Source organism: Sturnus vulgaris, chromosome 10 (genome assembly GCF_052056855.1).
Source record: "Sturnus vulgaris isolate bStuVul1 chromosome 10, bStuVul1.hap1, whole genome shotgun sequence".
Taxonomy (NCBI): Eukaryota; Metazoa; Chordata; class Aves; order Passeriformes; family Sturnidae; genus Sturnus; species Sturnus vulgaris.
This window is the reverse complement of record NC_142252.1, coordinates 20,872,638-20,893,817: the sequence shown is the minus strand read 5'-3', so window position 1 is coordinate 20,893,817 and position 21,180 is coordinate 20,872,638. Positions and strand designations below refer to the sequence as shown.

The following is a 21,180-nucleotide window of genomic DNA, read 5'->3' as shown; positions in this document are numbered from 1 at the left end:
TGTGTGGACACATTATCCTGCATTTTTTTCTATTCTTAGTTCTGGCATTTCCTAACTGGATGTTCATCTTTTCCACCTGAGAAATCTGAACTTTGTCCAAATTTTTTGAAAATGTGAAATATTTCTCTAAGTACATTGAAGTTTAGGTTTCTTTAGCTTTGTGCTTTTGTGGTGAGCTTTTTTTTGGGAGGAGGTTGTTTTGTTTGCTTTGTTTCTTTGTTTGGGGGGGGTTTGAAGGTTTGTTTATTTGTTTTTAATATTCCTCTCTCTCTGCTTTGTCTCTGAGCAGTGGGTACAGCCAGGAGGTGATTTGCTACACTGCAGGCAATATTCCTCAGACCCCTTCTGCACCACGGCTCATTCGAGCTGGAGTGACGTGGATCTCATTGCAGTGGAATAAAGTAGAAGGATGCACACCAGAGGAAGTGATTTCCTACACCCTGGAAATTCAGGAAGAAGATAATGTAAGTAAAGTGCATGACTTACACTGAGTTTTGATTTATTAATTGGAGATCACTGGGAAGAAGCACAGACTGCTGCTTTGGAGGGCCTTCCTGGAGTCCTGGGTACTTGGCAGGGTGGAGCTGTGTGATCTGCTCTGCTGCACAGCAGAATTAGGAATCCTTAGCTGAAAATCTCTGCTGTCATCTGTGATTGCTTACAAAGCCACACAGGATTCTGTGAGATACAGGGCAGCTTGTCCTTAGCCAGGTCAGTCTGCCATGTCCTCCTGGCTGCTCCTTCGTGGGATTGTGTTCTGTCATCTGTCACTTCCAGTTCTGTAGCAGGTTAAACTGCCATGATTGGTTTTGTGGTTATTTTGCAGCAAAATTATATTATTCAGGGCAACTGCAGCATGTTTCTTCTAAACAAAAAGTATTATGGACTTGCAGTTTAAAATCCGTAGTAGTAATAATAATTAATATTATTATATATATTATATGTTTGTCTTTTTTATCTTTTTTTAAGTACTCAGCTATAAAGCTCCTTTGCTACAACGTGTTGTAGGTGCAGACTAGCACAGGGAACACTTTCTCAGACTCCTCAGTTATGGGAATTTGTTTGGTTTTGTATTTTTTTAGGATAGCGTGTTTCACCCAAAGTACACTGGAGAGGAGCAAGCCTGTACTGTGAAGAATCTCAGAAGAAGCACACAGTATAAATTCAGGGTAAAGTCTTTTTCCTCATGTCACTGTGTGGTGTTTTCTGTTTTGGGATTTTTCCAGGCACTACAGGGATCCTTTAGTGCTCCCTCCAAAACTGAGTCATCAAATTCAAATTTGCTTTATATTGTGAACTAATAGATTAAACTGTTAGTTGTGTTTCTGCTTTTATCACACAGGAGAAACTGTTGCTCAGACTTGGGGGAACAATGACAATTCTCAGTACCATGTGGGAGGATGTTATAGAAGTGTAGCTCAGGGAGTGAGATGGTCATAGTGGGCTGCATTGCTCCCAAAAACCTGGTGCCTGGTGGCAAATCCCACCTCACTTGTACAGAATGCAGCAAACACTGTGAGGTGCCCAGCCAGCACAGGGGCCTGTGTTCCCCTGGCAGCCACAGACTGAAGCTTTTGTGTCTCATATGTCAGCGTGGCTGGTTCTGGAGATGCTGTTGAGGAGCAGGCAGTGGGGTTTATCCAGGATCAGCTGTGGTGCCACTGCCCATCCATCCCTGACTGTCCACTGCAGTGGCTCCACAAGATGTGCCAGAGTGTGGTGTCCCTCTGGACACGGCCAGAAGCTGTGTATGAGGCCAACACCTGACTTCTCTACAGGAGCAATAAAAAACAAAAAAAATCAGCGTCATAGAATGCTTTGGGTCAGAAAATCACCTGATTCCAACCCTCCTGCTGTGGTCAGGGACACCTTCCACTAGACCAGGATGCTCCGAGCCCCATCCAACCTGGCCTTGAACACTTCTGTCCCTGGGGCATTCACAGCTTCTCTGAGCAGCCTGTGCCAGGACCTTACCACCCTCACAGGGAACACTCTTGTCCTACTCTGTGGGACAGAAGTCCTTATGAAATTGCCTGAACTACCCAAAGAATTGGGACGTTTCTGTGTTGTCACTCTGAGATGATGCCTTTTAGCTTAGTGCTGTAAAGGCTGCTGTGGCTGGTGAGAGAAGAGAACCCTTAGAGCTTCTTTACAGCCCTGCTTTCAAATTAAACATGGATTTTACAAAACTGCATTGATATCAGAACAAATCTGTACCCTGATATCACTGGCTATAGGCACAACTTTGATCTGAGTTTTAATTGTGTGGTTACTGATACTCTGAATTACTTTGTTGTAAATAGCAGCTAGAAATACCTCCAAAACAAAAACAGCAAAGTTATTATTATAATCCTCTTCTTTTTTTATGAGAAAAATACTGCAAGTTGACACAGTTATTTTTGAAAAGTGACTCTTTCTTTCAAGGGAAAACCAGAAGTGCTTTTATCTTCAACATGTCATGATCTGTTGCTGATGGAGAGAGGGGAAGAAATCACTGTGGTTTGTAAAGAAACATAATGACAATCTAATATCTGTTATTACAATCCTACACGCTTTGGGATGTGACATACCTTCCAGTTTGGTGACATTTGTGCAATTACTGAAAGAAGTGTGATGCAGAGCTGCCAGAAAAGCAGTTGCAGTGAACAAGGGCAAACTCGTTGTGGTTTTGTTTCAGCTGTTTGCTTCCAACGTGGAAGGGAAGAGTTCTCCCAGTGAAGTGTTGGTCTGCACAACCAGCCCAGACAGGCCAGGACCTCCAACCAGACCCGTGATCAAGGGGCCAATAACATCTCATGGCTTTAGTGTGAAGTGGGGTAAGCCAGCTCACATTGCTGTAGCAGAGCTTTTTGGGGCCGTAAGAAATTCAAATTAAATCACATAAATGTGTTAGAACTTAGATTTTTCATGCTCTTTCTCAGTCCAAACTGGAATGTGTTTGGGAAACTTGACAGCTTAATCTTTTTAATATTCTAAAAGCTGTGTAGAGGCTTTTGTGTGTTCAGAAGCAAAAATGTTTTGTTTTTGATTAACTCTCACTCAAGCACATCTTCAGGCTTTTCACTCTTCATTTCATGTCCCATTGCAGCTTCATTCCAGCTGCTTCCTTTATTAATGGGGCAAATCTCCACACAGCTTCTCTTTCAGTGCTTTTTCCATACATTTTGTTTTGGATCATCATTATCCAGCAGCCTTAGTTTGATTCATGCTGAAAGCTAACATCTGTCTCCCACTTCTGGTGTAGTTAATGTGGAGTTTGTGGAGAAGGAGCTGGGTCAGAAACAAGTTTGGTAAATTGTTTTGTTATCTTCCACTCCTATTCTTGTCTTATTTTTTCAGATCCTCCACAGGATAATGGTGGTTCAGAAATCCTAAAGTATCTGCTGGAGATTTCTCAAGGAAGTCCAGAAGGTAAACTTCAGACAAGTTGTCTCAATTTCAAACACACTGTGGCTACTACGTGAAAGTCCTGACTCTTTATGTTATCATTGTTATTATCATTAATGCCCTAATAATGTGATTGAAACAGAGTTATGGACTTTGCAGGATCCCTGGGTGAGCTGGGGTTGGATTTTGGGAAGGTTCTGTAGTGGTTTTTTTAGGTATCCTCTTTTTAGTAGTAATGACAGAATTTTAGATTATATGGCTAAATCTAGGAATACTTCTATTTATATTTCTGTGCGCATATTTGCACACTTATACGTTATATATATAATATTCATGTTTATTTTTATTTGTAAATATATGTATTTGCATGTGTGTTTGTGTTCTGTCTTCAAGTGGGAAATAATATTCACTTCTTTCTCCTAGACACTCATAAATGTGTTGTTTTCCACTTCTTTAAACTTGGATAAATATATTTTTTTTTTTTAGCAAATCAGTGGGAAGTGGCCTATAGTGGCTCAGCTACAGAATACACCTGTACTCACTTGAAACCAGGCACTTTGTACAAACTCCGGGCGTGCTGTATCAGCACTGGTGGACACAGTCAGGTGGGTACTGTCTGACAATAAGGGCTATTTGATTTATATTTTTCAGAGATTTATCTGCTAATTTTGGTAAAATACTTCTGCTTTCAAAAGAAGGGAAATGTTTTCCCTGTAGCACAGCAAAACTACACTGATTGCAATTGATCTCATGCTACAAGTTGCTGAATTTTAGATTTCTGTGTGTATATAATTTTCTTTTCAGCAAGCTGCAATTTAGTGAGATTTGGTTTCCTCAAAACCAATATGTAGTTGTTTATATTTGCATGTTTATCTGATGTGGCCACTTGCTTGAAAAAGTCCAGAGACTCTCATGTGCTTGACCCTATATTGACTGGAGATGCAGAAAGAGTTGGTTTGTTGTAACAATTGTCTTTCATATGGCTGAATCCTTTAAGTTTTTAAGTTCCTTTTTTCAGGCACTGACTCCTGTAATTCCTCTCTTTGATTTAAATTCCCTTCAGTACCTATACACTTATTCCTCCTGCTTTGATAAGATTTTTCTCATTTGAGATTGAGTACTTGACACTATTTTAATTTGACATTATTTTCAAACCAAGGAAAATTAAAATAGAGAGCCCAGTATTGAGGATGCTAATGAAGGAACTCTATTAATTGCATTTGTACTAACATGCTTGATAGCATCTCCTCTCCTTTACTGTTCATATAAATTTCCATGAAGTGGTGGATGTAGAAGACAATTTCCTGTGCTGCTCTGGAGCTGTGGCTCAATTTGAAGGTGATGGCTGTGTCACAGGGGTGACTGAGCTGTGATCCTGTTGGGTTATGGTTGTTTCCTTTAAAGGAGCCAAGCAGCTATGAGTAGCTTTAGAGCTGTTTATTGTAAAGGCACATCAGTCTTGAGAGGCACAGTGTCACAAGCATTAAAGTCCATGCTAAAGTTTTTAGTATAGAGTTGTAATTGAAGTAAAGTCTTAATTAGAAGTAGAAGCTGCTCCTGTCAAGGTCCTGGCAGGGCTGATGTTGCTGTGGCAGCTCCTGTCTTCTTTGAGTGATGATGATGGTGGTGAGGAGAGAAGAAAAGAGAGAGAGCAGGAAGAAAAGCAAGAGCAAAAGAGCAATTCTCTCCCCAGTGTATAGATTTTTATGTACAAATTACTCAACAAGCTAAAGACATGAACTTGAACCATTACTTCTTAACCTATTAGAATTCTAGTTTCTTAGCACACCAGGTTACATGTAAACTACATATATGGTCTGTCTTGTTCTATCTAAAAAATGTCAGCAGTATTCTTACTATAGTTTTATTTTGTCTAAAACTGTGTTCCTGGAGCCTCTACAGAAGCTTTTTTTAACACTAGTATCTAGGACTATGTTTTTCAACTTTTACTGGAACTCTCGCTTCTACACTAGTATCTAAGACCTTTATTCTCTAAAACACTTAAAACATATTCTTACTTGCTTGCTTATTCTAAAACTTAAACTTCAACTTATGTGTGAGTGGCTTAATACACTTCAATCCATCCGAAGGTTTTAATTCAATCCCTGCACTCTAATTTCTCTCTGAAGGATTCAGAGAGACAAATTCCAACAATCCTGTCGGGGGGGTGACTGAGCCGTGATGCTGTCAGGGGGGTGACTGAGCCGTGATGCTGTCAGGGGGGGTGACTGAGCTGTGATGCTGTCAGGGGGGTGACTGAGCTGTGATGCTGTCAGGGGGGTGACTGAGCTGTGATGCTGTCAGGGGGGTGACTGAGCCGTGATGCTGTCGGGGGGGTGACTGAGCCGTGATGCTGTCGGGGGGGTGACTGAGCCCTGATGCTGTCTGTGTTGTCCTGCAGTGCTCTGAGAGTTTACCTGTCCGCACGCTGAGCGTGGCGCCGGGTCCGTGCCGCCCGCCCCGGCTCCTGGGCAAGCCGAGGCACAGGGAGGTGCAGCTGCAGTGGGGTAAGCCAGTGCAGCATCCTGCTGCTCCAAACCTTTGGTTCTGCTGCTCAGCTGCTGACCTTGAGCCTTTGTTTCTACTGCTTGTGTCCTGTTCACTGGGAAGTGCACAGCAGAGTCCAGTGGAGTCTGAGCAAGTCAGAAGTGCAGCTTCTCATCAGGTGTGGTGGCTCAGTGTTGGGTTTCTGAGCTCAGCTGTGCTTTAGGTCTTACACTCTGCTCCCATGTTATTTTTGTTAGCCCTATACCTCTCAGGGCTATTAAGTATCAGCTTCATTAGAATATCTGTCTTTTTATTTCAAAAACACAGTGTGACTTTTTTTTTTTTTTATTCTGTTGCAATATTGGCTTGGCAGAAGTGTTTTGGTACTTCTAATGTGTAACTTCTTTCAAAAATTTGAGTTGGAACATATTGAGGGGTTTGGGTGGCATTTAAATCCTGATCCACAGTATAACACATGTAATCTATTGGACCCCTGTTATTTTGCAAAAATGTTGGACTACAGTCATGGCACTAAACTGTCAAAAAATTCACATTTTTCAAAATACAAGGCACATGCCAGTTTCCAACAGAGTGCTTTCTTTACAGTGATATCTTGCAGCATCCAAGTGTTTTTATGGCATCATTTGTTAAGCCAAATTCTGGATAAGTAAAATTTCTAACTGTCTGATACATTTCAACACCAGTATAAAAATTCACCCAAATGCTTGTTGGAAGCATTTTGGTGGCTGTTGTTTTTCTGATCCCCAGGCAGTTTGATTCTGTGGTACTGGCTTGTAACATACCATGCAGGTATTATCAAATACATCTTTTCTTGGGCAAAAATAAAGGTGCCCACAACAAAAGAGAGAGGAGTGTGTGTGTGTATAGATAGACATACACATATTTAGATAGAAATACACATTTCTGTGGTATATGAAGTTAAAAAATTGCCCTTCCTGGCACACGCCCTGATGTTACTAACACATTTACACACTTTCTTTTAGATGTCCCTCAGTCAGAGAGCGGCTGCCCTGTCTCTGAGTACAGTGTGGAGATGACAGCCCCTGAAGAAGTGGTTTCTGAGGTGTACCATGGGCCTGAGCTGGAGTGCACCGTGAGCAGCCTCCTGCCCGGGGCCACCTACAGCTTCCGTGTGCGCGCCCTGAACGACGGCGGGGTACGTGCACTGCCTGCCCTGCTGCCACTGCTGCCTGCCAGCAGGGCCGGGGGACAGGGGCAAAAATAAAACAATGTGGTAAAATGCTCGAAAGGAACTTCGGAGGAAGAGCTGCACTTCTAGACCTGGGTCTCTTTTAAAAGGAGATTTCGGGTACTGATGTGGTTTGACTGGCCCGAATCAGCTGCTCCCAAGTGTGTGAAATCCCTGCTAAAAGTCATAGCTGCTCTTCGTCCTCATTCTGTTGCGTTTCCTTCTTTTTGTTTTAAATCTAAAGTGTGTAAAAACACTTCAGTTTCACCCAGCTGGTATGTTTTGAGGGAAGCTCACATTCCTGCTGATTTTTTTGTTTCCATTTCAAACAAATGTGTGCTCTATAGATTCGATGAGATTTTTTTATTAAATTATTTCCTTGGAAGAAGTTCCTTCATAAATACATCAGAAATTCTGTCAGATGTCCATGGAGATCTGCAGAAAGATCTTTTTCTTTTTCATTGAGGTTTGTTTTGATTATGCTTGCCTTTATGTCTTTCTAGTGGTATTACATAAAGTCCCAGCTGAACTACATGTATTGATGTGTTTCTCCCCAGGAAATCTTGATGACAAACATAACACAAAGGTTTAAAGTTGCTCACCTACGGGGAGAAATTCTGTTAAAGCTTAACTTGGATATTAGAAAAATCGGCAAGACTGTTAAACTGTTCTATCTTAAAAATACCCACTGTTTTGTTTTTGTGAAAAATTAATTATATGCACATGGAAAGATTAAATTTGCTTGCTGGAGTGAAAGCCATTGCCTATCTGATAGCTGTGAATATATAATGCCTTGGTTTTTTGGTTTTTTTTTTGGCAGAACAGTTGCAAAGCATTTCTGGTTCCACCCTTTGTTGAATGAGGGGGCTGGTTCTGGTCTGGGATTTTGTTCCAGATGCAAAATAGGGGAGGATGTCCTTTACCACATTCTTCCTCAAAAACAGCAGAGGTCAATAAATGACATTTTTTGACATGTACATTCTTTGTAAGACAAAGCAATCAGTGTTGGCCTTTCTTTGAGGGCAGATATTGACACATCTGATGAGAAGTTTCTTAATTTTCGTGTCATTTGGCCTTTTTGTAGTGGCTCATTTTTTTCATGCTCACTAATATTTCATTACAAAATAAGTAAATATCAGTGGTTTTCCTCTAATTGCTTCCAAGTGAAGCTCCTTTGTTCTGGAGAACGATTTCTAATTAACTTGGGGATGTACTGAGCGAACTTCACTCTTCCACTCAGGAGGCCTCAGAAAAGCTGTTTCAGTGCTATCTCCTATCCTCACACTGCTGGCTGAAGCCGGGTTCCCAGACTGCTGAAAATTGGCTTTTTTTTCTTTTTTTTCTTTTCTAATCTGCATTTAAATTATCCTGCTGCCACGGGCTCAGAAGTTGTCTGAGCTGAGCAGAGCATCCACAGTGTGTGTGCAGCATGTCCCTGCACGTTGTGCCAGGCTGGGGCTCCAGCACATCCTGTCCTTTTACAAGCAACTTGGGGCAGGCATTTTATGTAAAAGAAGCTGGAAGTGGACTCCAATCGTGCTTTGCTCTTGCTGTGCCCCTCTTTGTATCCATGAGAAGCTGGTTATGATATGTGAACACGCTGTGCTAAGGTAAGGCAGAGGGGCACAAACTGTTCCTCAGTTACTGTGTGCTCACTCTCACTTTTGGGCAAATTGGAGGTGGTTTCTGCTTTCACGAGCACTTGCTGCCACACAGGAGGATGCACAAAGGATGTTCGTGTTCTCTGCTTGTTCCTGAGCCCACCTCACACTTCAACTCTGAGTCATTTGTGTGGGCTCCTCCTGAGCTCTGGTGTTTGGTGCCAGCTGTTGGAAGCCTAGTGTGTCTTTGAGAAAGTTCAGCACTCTGAAAAAGCTCATGTGCTGCTCTTGGAAAGTCCTCGAGGGCTTTGAGATGGGTGTGCACCTGTATATTAATAACAATAATAATAATAATGTTGCCTTGTTCCCCTGCAGTACGGGCCGTATTCGGAGGCCACAGAGGTGACCACAGCAGCAGGACCCCCAGGCCAGTGCAGAGCACCTTCCCTGTCCTTCCTGTCTGACACACGGGTCCTGGTCAGCTGGGAGGTAAGGCAGTCCCTGCTGGTTTGATTCCACCTTGCTTACCCAAACCAGTGTGCTCACCACAGAACTCAAAAGTGAGCTGGAGAGCTCTTTACTGATCTGGAGCTTTCTTTATGTGCAAGGAAACCCTATATAGAAACTATTTTATTGAAGAAAATCATCTTCTCTACTTTGCTCTGAGGAATTGTACAAAGCTGGCCCTGAGTCTTGCAGACGAGGATTCAGACACAAGGCCTCCTGCACTGGCATCAGATGATAAAGTGCTCTCTGCAAGCTTTTAGCACATCAACATGTTCTCAGTTGGAATTATGAAGACAAATATTTTGGCTGAAACTGGAGTCTCTGATGTGAAATTAACTCTCCATAAATGCTTACAATGTAGGGCTTTTTCCCCCTCAAAAATTGTTTGTCTCTTCCCTAAATATTTATTTTCATTTTGGTTTGTGTGCATTCCTCCTCTGTTCTCCAGCATCTTAGGCATTGGGCTCAAGATAAATTGTAGCTGAAGTGCTATGGGGATGATTGGGGCCATTAAAGAAAAAATGTTGTGTAATTAAAGCAGAAAAGAAAGGATACTACCATAAGTAATAGTATAAAAATAAGTAATATTGTGATGTGGTTCAGTGGGGCTGTAGTTCTGCCACAGACTTTCAGTGAAAATCTAGCAGCCATTCCAGTCCTGCTTCTGTTGGGGTCTTCCCCAAAACAGTGCCCCAGTTGAGAAAGAAGTCACTGAAATTCACAAGATGCTCAAATAAATTGTGCTAACAACATATCTAGATACAAATATAACCTGCATTCAATTTTACAACAAACAGGTATATTTGGTGCAGTTTGGGGCTATTAATATTTTTTGCAACTAGAAATTCCATTGAATTTTCAAATGTTACCTTTTAATGGGCAGGGATTAGCTCTCCCCAGCCATGAAGCAGTGGTTCTGGTAGGTTCTCTATTTATTTGAAGGGTATATTTGTTTATTCTTGCTAAAAATGGAGCTGTGGTTTGCAGTGGTTATGTTTTCTTAAAGAGTGTCATTTTTTGGCTGATATGAATAAGAAGGAAAAACAGTGAAGCACTGTGGAGTGTGGCTAGAGAGCACACTGTGGTGCCTATTATGTTGCTTTTTTTTACACATTGTTCTGAAATCTGACTTAGGAGCTCTGAATGTTCCTACTCAAACAGCTGGAAGCTCTGAGGCAGAGCCAGAGGAGCCCCTGTGCCTGTGCAGAGTTGTTGCTGTGGTGTGCAGCAAGGCTCTGGATCCTTGCACTGGAAATTACATCTTGCCTGTCAAAATCACAAAGTCCTTGTAGGCCACACTTCAGGCAGAGCAGTGCTTCCCTGAGCTGCTTTAGGCCACACAGTACAGCTCTAGGTAGTTCTGTTAAAAACACTAATTATTTTGGTTTGGGAGCTGTGCTGTTTTGCCTGTATTGGCTCATTTCTAGCACATTCAGGCATTGAATTTGTGTTTCCCTAAATAAAGGGGTTTCTGGGGATATGTGGTAGGGGACAGGTTTAGATTAGATACTGGGAAGAAATTTTATATTGTGAATGTGGTGGGACACTAAAACAGTTTGCCCAGAGAAGCTGCCCCATCCCTGGAAGTGTTCAAGCCAGGTTGGATGGGGCTTGGAGCAGCCTGGTCTGATGAAGGTGTCCTGCCCATGGCAGGGGGTGGAATGAGGTGATCCTGAGGATCCCTTTCAGCCCAAACTATTTGATGATTCTGTGATCCCATGGGAATGTCACTGTGGATGTCAGTCTGCCAGGATCCACCCTCCAGGTGCCATTCTGGGTCTGATGGGTGACTTCCACAGAGAACCTCGGGCCAGCTCCTCCCTTGCTGAGGTGGTTCTTTTCTCAGCACAGGAGTGCCTGCTTCAGGCTCCAAGGCCAGTGCTTCCAGAGCTGTGTTTTGATCTCTCAGCTAGGCTGCACTAGATTGATGCTTTTTTTATGTTCTCCACCGTTGAGCTTCTGCCAAGCCAGTGGAGAGACAATTTATTCCTGAGTGTCCTGATGGAAAGCAAAGTAGCTGCGTACACTCATTTCTCTGAATTTCAATCAGGTAATTTTTGTGCAGAATTGTCCTGTTTCAGTAACCTCTTAGGGAACATTAACTCAGTACATTTCTATTTGCAGCAGTAATGGTGTATTAATTTAAAAATAAGGGTGGTTGTTGGTTTTTTTTTCCGTGTACTTTATTCCTTCCCCAGTGAAACACAGCGATCCAAAGTGCTCATTTCTGAACTGAACCACATAAATATTTGTGTTGCAGAGTCCTGAATGTTCTGGTACTGACATCTCTGAATACAGATTAGAGTGGGGAGAAGAGGAGGAATCTCTACAGCTTGCATATAGTGGCACAGAAACCTGCTTTGAAGTCGGTGACTTGTTGGCAGCAGCGCATTACTGCTGCAGGCTACAGGTATGGCAGGGCTGCACGCATTGCCCTCTGAGGTCCAAACTGACTTTCCTTCCACTGCTGCTCTTATTTTTATCATTACTCCCCTCTCAAGTCATGTGCTCTGTAAGGCAGGAGGAATGCACATTTATTTTAAGCAATGCAGACTGATGTGCTGCTTAAAAATTGTTCTTGTGTTTTGTTACTTTCGGTGACTAATGCTTGTAACAGCCACCTTGCCCTCTGACACCAAAACTAAATGGTAATGGTTTAGAAAAATCTAAAAAAAAAATATTTTCTTCATGGTTAGGAGACATAAATAACATCTACCTCCCAACTGGATAGTGAAGATTTCCCTGGCTTAAATAATGAATTCCAGCATCTGTTTATTTTATCAAGTCAGGCAAAGCAGAGTAAATTCCTGTGTGTACAGGAGATGGTACCTGCCAGAAAGTGAGTTCCCATCTTTGCCGTTTTGTCTCTTAGATTTGTGGGATGGAATCTCATGTAGAGTCTCTATTTCTTTCTTTGATTTCCTATTATTTTCAGTAAAAAGTAGCAGTTAAAATATATTTTGTATATCTGTATGAAGAAAAATCAGGACTTTTCATCCTTTATGTCTACTGATAAATAAATGGAAGGTAAAGCAACTGAGGGTGAAGTAGAAATATTTTACCTAAGATCCTCTTCCACAAGATATATTTGCATGTGAAGAAAGAACACCACCACTAATCCAACCCAAATACCCACCCAGCTGGTAACATGTGGACCACCCAGGGTAATCTCTTTGATCAAGGACAACATGCTTCTGTCGAGTGTTTCCTTCTTACAGCTTTTTTTTTTAAACAGGATATTGAATTTTTTTCATTTTTTTGGGAAGAAGGTTTGGAGGAGCTGGCCAGCAGCCCAAGAGCTCAGGCCCCACAGCTCCAAGGGCACTCAAATGTATTTTGTGTCTTGGCCAGAGCTAGTTTGTACCTTGCTCTGGCACTGTGGGGGAAGGAGAATGAGGGAATGTGTGAGTGGCTGGGAGGTGTGAGCCAAAAAGTGCCTCTTGTTTCTGCAAGAGGGAGAGCATTCAGCATCTGCTGGGCAGGGAGGAGGCTCTGAGACCACTGCTGTGGGGAGCCCAAGGAAAATTTTGTGTTAAAAATGGAAACAGCCAGCTGTATGGCATCTTTGATTTCCAGTGGATGCTTACTTCAAACTACCTGCCACAAAAATGTTGCACAAGTCTACTCAGTTCTTAATGCAGCCAGTATAATTTAATCCATAGGCAGAACTTACAGGAAAGGCACAACAGCAAGAAGATATTTTATTGAAGTCCATCAGTGACTCAGGTATTACTGTCCAGAGAGCTTCATCCTCTGGATCTGATTCTCTCTATTATGTGGAGAAGAATTTCTTACAAGATACCCTGTAACCTTCAAACAATTACACAAAAATCTCACCACAGAGTAGATATAACAAAGAAAGAAAGTTAAATAGTATCAGAAATTTTAATTTATTTTATCTGTTACCAGCTTTAACAGGAAAATTTCCTTTTTAAAAATAAAGATTCCCCTAACCACATTTATTCAGCCTTCTAATAAAAACACAGTATTGCTATCTCAATCTACAGTAACTCAGTAAAAAAGCAATCAGGCATATCTAACTGCAGGGTAGACAATTGTCTTTACTGTTGCTCAACTTTCTTCGTGTAATGAGTATTCCTGAAAACAGTAGTGGCTTCTGCAAAGGGAAATATTGTGTCATTTGGGGGTGGCAGGGGAAAGCAGCTAGGCAGCAAAGCCCCATCAGTTATGGTGATGAGATTGTCCAATAAAGCAGTTAAAAAACACCACTGACAATCAATTGCTTGGAGCAAGATACAAATGGCCAAACACTGGTTTAGAGGCAAGACAAATCATATCATTGGCAGAGCACAAAACAAGGCTCACTTCTAACAGCTCCAGGAGCACTGCGCTAAATAGAAGATTTCCCCGGAGCAGGATTTGTTTTGAAGGGCTTTTTAAAGGCTGACAAATGTAACTTTATTATCTCTTTCTTCAATTGAACAAAACGTCTCCTGGAAAAACAGAACATGGCTTTGTGTTTGCATTATGCAGAGCAGAAATAAGTTACTCACTGCAGTTAAGCATAGATTAGAAATCAAACAATTGTTTGATGTGTCCTGTCATTGCCATCAGAGTCCTGCTGGCAGCATTGTAAGCCTGGATTTTTGAATTAATTGTAACCTGATGGGAGACTCTGAGCTAACTTTTCCAAACGTAAAGGAAATGTAAAGGGTGCTGGGCAACATCAAAGCTGTTTCTGGAGGTCTGTGCCTTCTGGACTCCTGTCATTTCTCCTGTGCCATGTTCTGTAAGCTCTCCCCATGCTGTGTGTGCTGGCAGGATGCTGGGCTGTGTCAGGAGGAACCCAGCAAGCAGGTCCAGAGAAGGTGATAATGCCCATTACATGCCATTCCTGACAACCTGGAATGCTGCATCCAGTGTGGCTCCGGGCTGAAATAGGGATGTTCAGATGAGATATAAAGAAAAAAATATCACTGTGCAGGCAATTAAGGGTCTAACAGTGGTCCAGAGGGGCTGTGTAATCTACATACCTGGAATTTTTCAAGACTCAACTGGACAAAAAGCCTGATCAACCTGGTGTGCATGGTCTGACCCTGGCTAGAATAGCGAGTTGGATGAGATGAGTCCCACAGTCCCTTCCAGCCTGTGTGGTTCTGTGATTGAGTTTTTAATAATCCTCAGGAGGTACCATCAGTCATTCCCTAGGCAATTCCAGTGCAATGGGTACAGCTTTTGCCACTGGCTGAGCATCAGCTGATAAAACCCCAGGCCTCTACTACTGTGCAATGTTGGGCTTGCAAAGACAACAGCCTCTAATTAGTGAGCAGAAAGGGGCCAGGTTTTGAAACTTGGTTTCCCCTGGGATTCAGGATCTGGGACTTAGGATGAGAAGCTTGATAAATTGCTGCTCTCCTGTTTTGTGGGAGATACTGAGCAGTGTGGTTTGGTAGTGAATTATGACTTTTCCAACTTCAGTGATTCTGTGATTCTGGGGAAATGTTGAGTCATAGGCTTCATGCTGTGCTGAGGTCCTATATTCTTTTATCAGAAGCTTTTTAGCATTAAATTAGTTATCCATTTTCCAAATTAGGAACGAGGATAGTTTTTAACAAGCCAAATATCCCTTATCTTTAGGGATATTTTTGCTTGCATAAAGCATCTGTTGGGCCACCCTGTGTACTGGGGAACTTTGTCCTAGGTGGCTCAGTAATTTTGGCTAGCCAGTTTACTGATGTCACTGGCATCATGACTATGACATTTTCCCTTACTAACCAAAGTTTGCCACTGATAAACAGGCTATTAAATACCTGTTAGGGAAAAGAGAAATATTCTCCAGTTTTTTGAGACATTCCTGAGTGACAAAGGAACTAATTCCCTAGGATAGCAGAGCTATGAGTCATGGTCTAGAGAGGAAGCCAGCAGTGCGCACCCTCTGAAGAATTCATGCAGCTCTTCCAGGCTGAACTCGATACACATGTGAAGGAGAACACTGGTAAATATTTTTTGTTTTCACACCCAGGCCATTAACCAGGCTGGAGCTGGACCCTACAGCGAGCTGGTGACCTGCAGAATCCCTGCCTCCGTGCCTGATGCCGTCTCCACCCTGTGCGTGCTGGAGGACGAGCACGTGGGTGCCTGCCAGCCCTCACCCTCTGTGTGCCTTGTTCTGAGCTGGGAAGAGCCAAGCAATAATGGGGCTGAGATCACATCCTACAACATCGACCTGGGGGAGCTCAGCATCCCCGTGGGGAACGTGACGAGTCACGTCATCGAGGGTTTGCTGCCCGAGACCTCGTACCGGTGAGTGCTGGGGACACACCACACAGCTCAGCTTCACCCTGGGGATGCTCATGGCACGGACAGTGCCCTGAAATGCAAACCTGCAACCCAAACATCCAGCCTGGGAGCACAGGAGTCTGCAGTCATTCCTCTGTGGGATGGATTGTGGTGGTTCGTGTTCAAATGTTGTTTTCTCCTGCTTTTTTTTCCTCTTTTCTCTTCTCCTTGCATTATGTCCGACCTCTCCTTTTTGAGTTGCTTTGCTAAGGTAAGGTTACACTGGTAATAAATTTAAAAATAAATTTTAAGAATAAGAAATAATTAAAATTTTAGTGTTACATCTCATGTTTTTTCAGCTACTTGGAAGTACTATTCCAAGGGATTAAATTGAGCTATTGATTCCTGAGTAGGGTTAGCAATTTTCACACAATGAACTTTTATTTGTATAGCTACAGCTATTTTTTCTCTCTGGTATATGGAGATTAATGAAAAGATGATCTGAATTTAAAACCAATTTATATTGCTTCAGAGTCTAAATTGATAAGTGGCATTGCCAAAATTTTATTAGTTTAATGTTCAGGCTTATATGTTTTCTCCTTAATTGCTAATTAAGAAAGAAAAATGGTTCCATGCAGGCAATGAACAACAATACAACAGAATATGTGACAAAAGAAATTCTATTTTAAGTACTGTTCTAATAAAGACTGAAATTTTATCACAGAGTTGTAAAATTAGAGATGTCGTAGACTTGCTGTAACATTTTCTTTTTTTTTTAACTTTGTATTCAAGGTTACAATCCTACAGGTCTTAAAAATGATAAGTTTATAATTCAAATTTTACCCTCACCCAAGGAAAGAGAACTTGTAGCAAGGATAGAAATACATACACTAGAAGTTACTTAAAGTGAAGAGCAGATATTGCATGCTCACAGATCATTCATATAAAGTTGAAGTTTATCTGTAGATTGGTCACCCAGCTGTGGAAATGCATCATCTTTGGCCAGTCTCGTGTTCCCTGGTTTCTCCTCAAATGTTTGTTCAACCAAGACCCAAAAAAGCTGAAAATGGAACTTTGAGTAACTCACTCAAGACAGAATGTGCCATTTAAATCCTTCACCAGTCTTACTTCAGTCTCTTTTTTAGCTGGTTCTTGATTGTCTACAGTTTCCTTAAGGGAAATGTCTTCTTTGAGGCTTAAAAATGGAGAATGGAATGATTTTATTTTTTTTCTGCATTCTTATTTCCTTATTTTGTAAGAAGTACCATATTAAATTACGTAGTTTTAGTCTAGGATTAGTCCTGTCTCTGGTCCAAATGAAACAGCCAAAGCCACAAGCATTAACTGTTCTAAATATTGTTGTAAGACTAAGTTCCTACCAAAGAACCCCCACTTGAAGAGCAAAGAGCAAAGACCAGTGAATGGCTAATCAGAAGTAATAATGTAGGAAAGCTCTTTTGTTGAATAAAATCAGAGAAAGAAACCCCAAATCTTGCATCTCATTCCTCTAAGGGAAGACAAGTGACTGCAGTTGGATTGCAAATGCACCTGATCAATAGTTTGAAGTATTATTTTGCTAATCAGAAAAAGATCTGTCAAAGTGTTTTGATCGTTAACTTCTTCACTGATATTTCTTCAAGCGTATCTTGACACTGTCTTTGACCAAGGAATGTCTGCCCAGATAAACAAATCCTTAAGGAACAGGATTATCAGGCTGTGTGCTAAACGTTGGTGATTGTTCTGCCCTCCCTGGCTGAATCAGAACAGTGTCTCAGAACATTACTGATCTCATTCTCTTCATTTCTCCACTCATCAGTCTTCTTTTTGTGTCAGTTTTGTTTAACACAACTTACTCTTCTCCCTCTCAAGTGTTTATTCCATGCTGTGTTTAAAAACAGTGAACATATTTTTCCCAAACAAGCCAAGTACTAACTACTGGATTTCAGGCTCTGAACTCTTACCAAAGTTTCAGCAGAATTTGAAGTAGATCAGCAAAGGGTTTATATGTTTCAGTTGAGTTGGAATTCCACTGTCAATGTTTCTGGTTGTGGGCAAAACTGAAAGCAAATCTTGGTTGTTAAGAATCCAGCAAGTCTAAGATTGGAAATTTAAGTTATTTTGGATAGGGGGTGACTGTGAAAGCCTGTCCATGTGGGTCCACCCTCTTGGAGCTGTTGGCTTGGGTCTGGCACTGCTTTGCTTCCAGCTTCTCTGTGGCAATGGCCATAACAGGAGCAGCCCAAGGGCACAGGGAGGAATTCCAGGCTCTCTGCACAGATGGGCTCCAAGCTGACAAGTTGGATGCTTTGTGTCTGAGCAGCAAATCCAACCAGCATGCCATGAGAAGGATTTCCATCCCAAAATGCATTTAAGGCAGGAGGAGCTGAAGATGCCTGTGTCACACTGTGAGTGACCATTGCAGGGCTGAGTCAGGAGGGTTCCAGCTCACACACAGCCCAGCTCTGCTGCAGAGAGCAGATGCCTCCCCAAAGCACTGAGCAAACATCCTGGCTGCTGAGCAGCTGCAGAAATATGTCTGAGTTCTGCAGTCTCTGCTTTATTGACATAGCCACGAAGCTCTGGAAACTCAGATTATAGGGTAATGTACTTGGCCTGATTTTCTGTGAACTGATGTAACTAGGAGTGAGTTAATAAATATTCCACAATAAATAAAAATTCAACAGTCATAGAAACACCAATTTTCTGTTACACTCTGTTCCCAAGCTTCACTTAACACATTCCATAGATAATTGTGTTCTGCTGTTGAGATACCTCACTGCAAAACGACTTCCAATTTTTAAGAATGCTTCTTCTCTTCTGAAGTTACACAGTGTACAGAAATATATAGTAGCATTATTAAATTTTAATAGCAAGACCTGATTTGGTTTAGGAATAAAAATTCTATAAATATTTTTGATTTTTAAACCATATCAAGTAACAGGTCATCCAAGATGGAGGGAAAAATTCATGTGGATGCTCAAATCAGCAAAGTTTAAACAGGCTATAAAACAAAATATATTTCAGGGTGTAAAGCCAAGTCTTCTTCCAGGAGTCTTGAGTGGGGATTTTTGGGGCAGTGTGTGATTGCTGCTTATGGTGTCCAGCCTGCTGCTGATGGTGGAGGATGCTGCTTCCCCTCCCCTTTGGAAGTCCATGGCATTTTAACTCCCACAGGTTTCCACAGGCACGAGCATTGCAACTGGTGGCATTCCTCTTATGAGAACGAGGGAATCAAAGTCTTCTCATGTCAGACTCTAAAATTAATTCAAAAGTTGATTTTCCAGTTTGTTGGAATACTATACAAAGGATTTTGTGACCGATCTGAAAATAGCATCCTGTTTAGTGTGTTTATTTCCTTGGGTCAAGAATCTTTTAAGAGAGAATGGTCTGTTAAAGATCATTTTGTGGTTTCTTAATTTGCCTAGTCTGATTTATGGCTTTTCTTTCTAAATGTTTAAAAGTTGTAGTGGGAAAATGTGAGAATGAATGCAAATATTATTGGTCTAGGGTCTGCAGAATTAGGCACTATTCTTAAATACAGTCTTTACATTTTCAAAAAACTTACTGTCAAACCGTGATTGTCAGATTGTTAAACCATCTTTCTTTCCAGGAGGATGTTTGGGGTATTTTCACTTAGAAACCATTAGTGGAAAAATTGAAAAGAATTCAGGAAGTGCTTTTACTGCAAATATTTCTACTTGTCTGTACTGCACTTTTACATGAAAATAAAGAGTTGATTTTTCCCAGTACCAGTTCTGTAAACAGTGATTGGTTTCCACTTAATTGTGGATGTTCTCTTGCCCACCCTGGCTGTGCCACCCAGCTGGAAAAGCTCACTGTCACAGGCTGGGGCAGGGACACTAAAAAGCACCTGAGCTGGAGCAGAGTGCAGTACAAGGTGCTCTCCCACCACCATCTCTCTCTCCCCTTCTCCACATGGTCCTTCCTCCCTTTTCTGTTTCCCTTTTTCCTTCTCCCCTTCTCTTTGGACTTCCCAAGGACTGGTACCCATTGAGCAGACACGACTGGGCTTCAGAGAGAGGTGACACCTGGGTTTGGGTTGCACTGCCATGTGCACAGGAAACACAAAATTAGTTGTTTGTGTGTGCCTGATGGAGCTCAGGCCCTGGGAATGATAGTGGCAATTTACAGAGCTTTGTGCTGGTGCAATCAGCAGAAAAGAGTGGCTACATCAGCCATGTTAGAGTGGAATAAATCAATTCCTGCTTTCCTGGTGTCATCACTCATTTGCAAAGTTGCCTGTCTCTATTTTAAGGCTTTAGAGTTTCCATCAGTCTTACTGTGCTCCAGAGTCAGAAGGGGAGTGTGTGTGTGCATATTTGTGTGTGTCAGAAGGGGGGAGCAAGATCTCTGTGCAGCAGAGGAGAGCAAGAAAAAAAAAATGAATGAAGAGACGCATTTTTGCCTTATGTAAATACCTGGCAAAAGCAAGACAAGTCAGGCTTCTGTGCATGCATATATCTCAAAAGTGTGATATTGGAGAGAGATGCATTTCACTGCTTGTTTTCAGGTGTGGTAGCTGCCAGTTGGAAACCAGCTGAAGTTACAGTGCTTGAGGAGAGGAGAGGCTTTGTTGTCACTGGGACTTTAAGTAATACCAAACAAAACAAAAGGGTATATACTCTAGAGTATGCTGCTGTAATCAATCTGCAAAAGCAGTAGTAGCATTTTGTTACTGTTTATGTGCACATGCTAATGGATAGCTTGCTAGAATCCAGTGAAAATACAGGCAGGCTTTGGTTTTTTTATTGGAAATACCATTAAATATTGATGTAATGACTCTTCAATCTAAAGCAAACCAGTAACATAATATGAAATAAGATCAATGCTTATATTAATTACACTTCTTCAGGTACTAGAAAAGCATTTTGTTCTTTCCATGTCAAATGAATGCAAGCAGCAGTTGAAGAGGAGGCTCCCACTAGATCTTTGTGCCATCCACCCTTAGGGAGGAAGAGGAGGAAGGTGGTCAGGATGCATTTCCTGAAGCCAGAAGGAAGGTTAAAGGGAAAATGCAGCCCCACACCAAGCAATACATTACCCCTGTTAATGGCTGGGTCAATAACCAAAGATTTTTTAAGCACATATTTGCATATCACTGTATACACACTGCATTCTCAGTGTGCAGTGGCTCTAGTTGACTAATAGATCAGACATAATTATTTTGCAACATGTTTATTAACAATGTAACCTTTTATCTTCTTGAAAAGCAGAAAATAAAATTTTGGGCGTTTTTTTCTATTGGGGAATACTCTCTGGAGAGTTTTCCATATCCCTTTTACTTACTCTTTTGTTGGTGCTAGAGCTGAAAACTTGCTGTTCAAAGCAAAGTAATTTTTCATACGTTATTTGTGTGAACTTGCATCACTTTATGTTCTTCAGTCAAAATAAGTAGCTTTGCCAAGTAAAGTCAGTTCTGGTAAGGAGTCTTTACCCATGAGAAAATGCAAGCCTGCTGTGCACAGGATTTCCAAAGTAAATGGCATCTCTCCAGCTAACTAAACTAGGCTGAATTATCTTAAGCTTAATTTGTTTTCTCCATCCTGATTCTTCATATTTAGTCTTTAACAGACTTTTGAAACCTTTCAGACTCATCTGTATCAATATTTCTATTTACACAGTCCTCAAAACTGTTTGGAAATGCAGATTTCCCAGTTTTTTTTATGGTGCTGTTGATATTACCATAGTCAGAGACTGCTACTCCTCACTCATCTCGGTGTTAGACTA

The 21,180-nt window shown here is 41.6% G+C and overlaps 1 protein-coding gene across 2 annotated transcripts in view; it reads left to right on the top strand.

Moving 5' to 3' along the window:
* Positions 1 to 21,180, top strand: part of FNDC3B (fibronectin type III domain containing 3B) — a 185,807-nt gene that overhangs the window by 140,789 nt on the left and 23,838 nt on the right. For both annotated transcript variants that reach the window (XM_014887063.2, XM_014887064.2), the window contains exons 13-22: positions 290 to 464; positions 1,083 to 1,169; positions 2,678 to 2,816; positions 3,340 to 3,411; positions 3,874 to 3,992; positions 5,789 to 5,894; positions 6,879 to 7,051; positions 9,061 to 9,174; positions 11,453 to 11,602; positions 15,176 to 15,456. In XM_014887063.2, the coding sequence (XP_014742549.1) occupies positions 290 to 464; positions 1,083 to 1,169; positions 2,678 to 2,816; positions 3,340 to 3,411; positions 3,874 to 3,992; positions 5,789 to 5,894; positions 6,879 to 7,051; positions 9,061 to 9,174; positions 11,453 to 11,602; positions 15,176 to 15,456 (1,416 nt within the window). The remainder of the gene's footprint in view (positions 1 to 289; positions 465 to 1,082; positions 1,170 to 2,677; positions 2,817 to 3,339; positions 3,412 to 3,873; positions 3,993 to 5,788; positions 5,895 to 6,878; positions 7,052 to 9,060; positions 9,175 to 11,452; positions 11,603 to 15,175; positions 15,457 to 21,180) is intronic.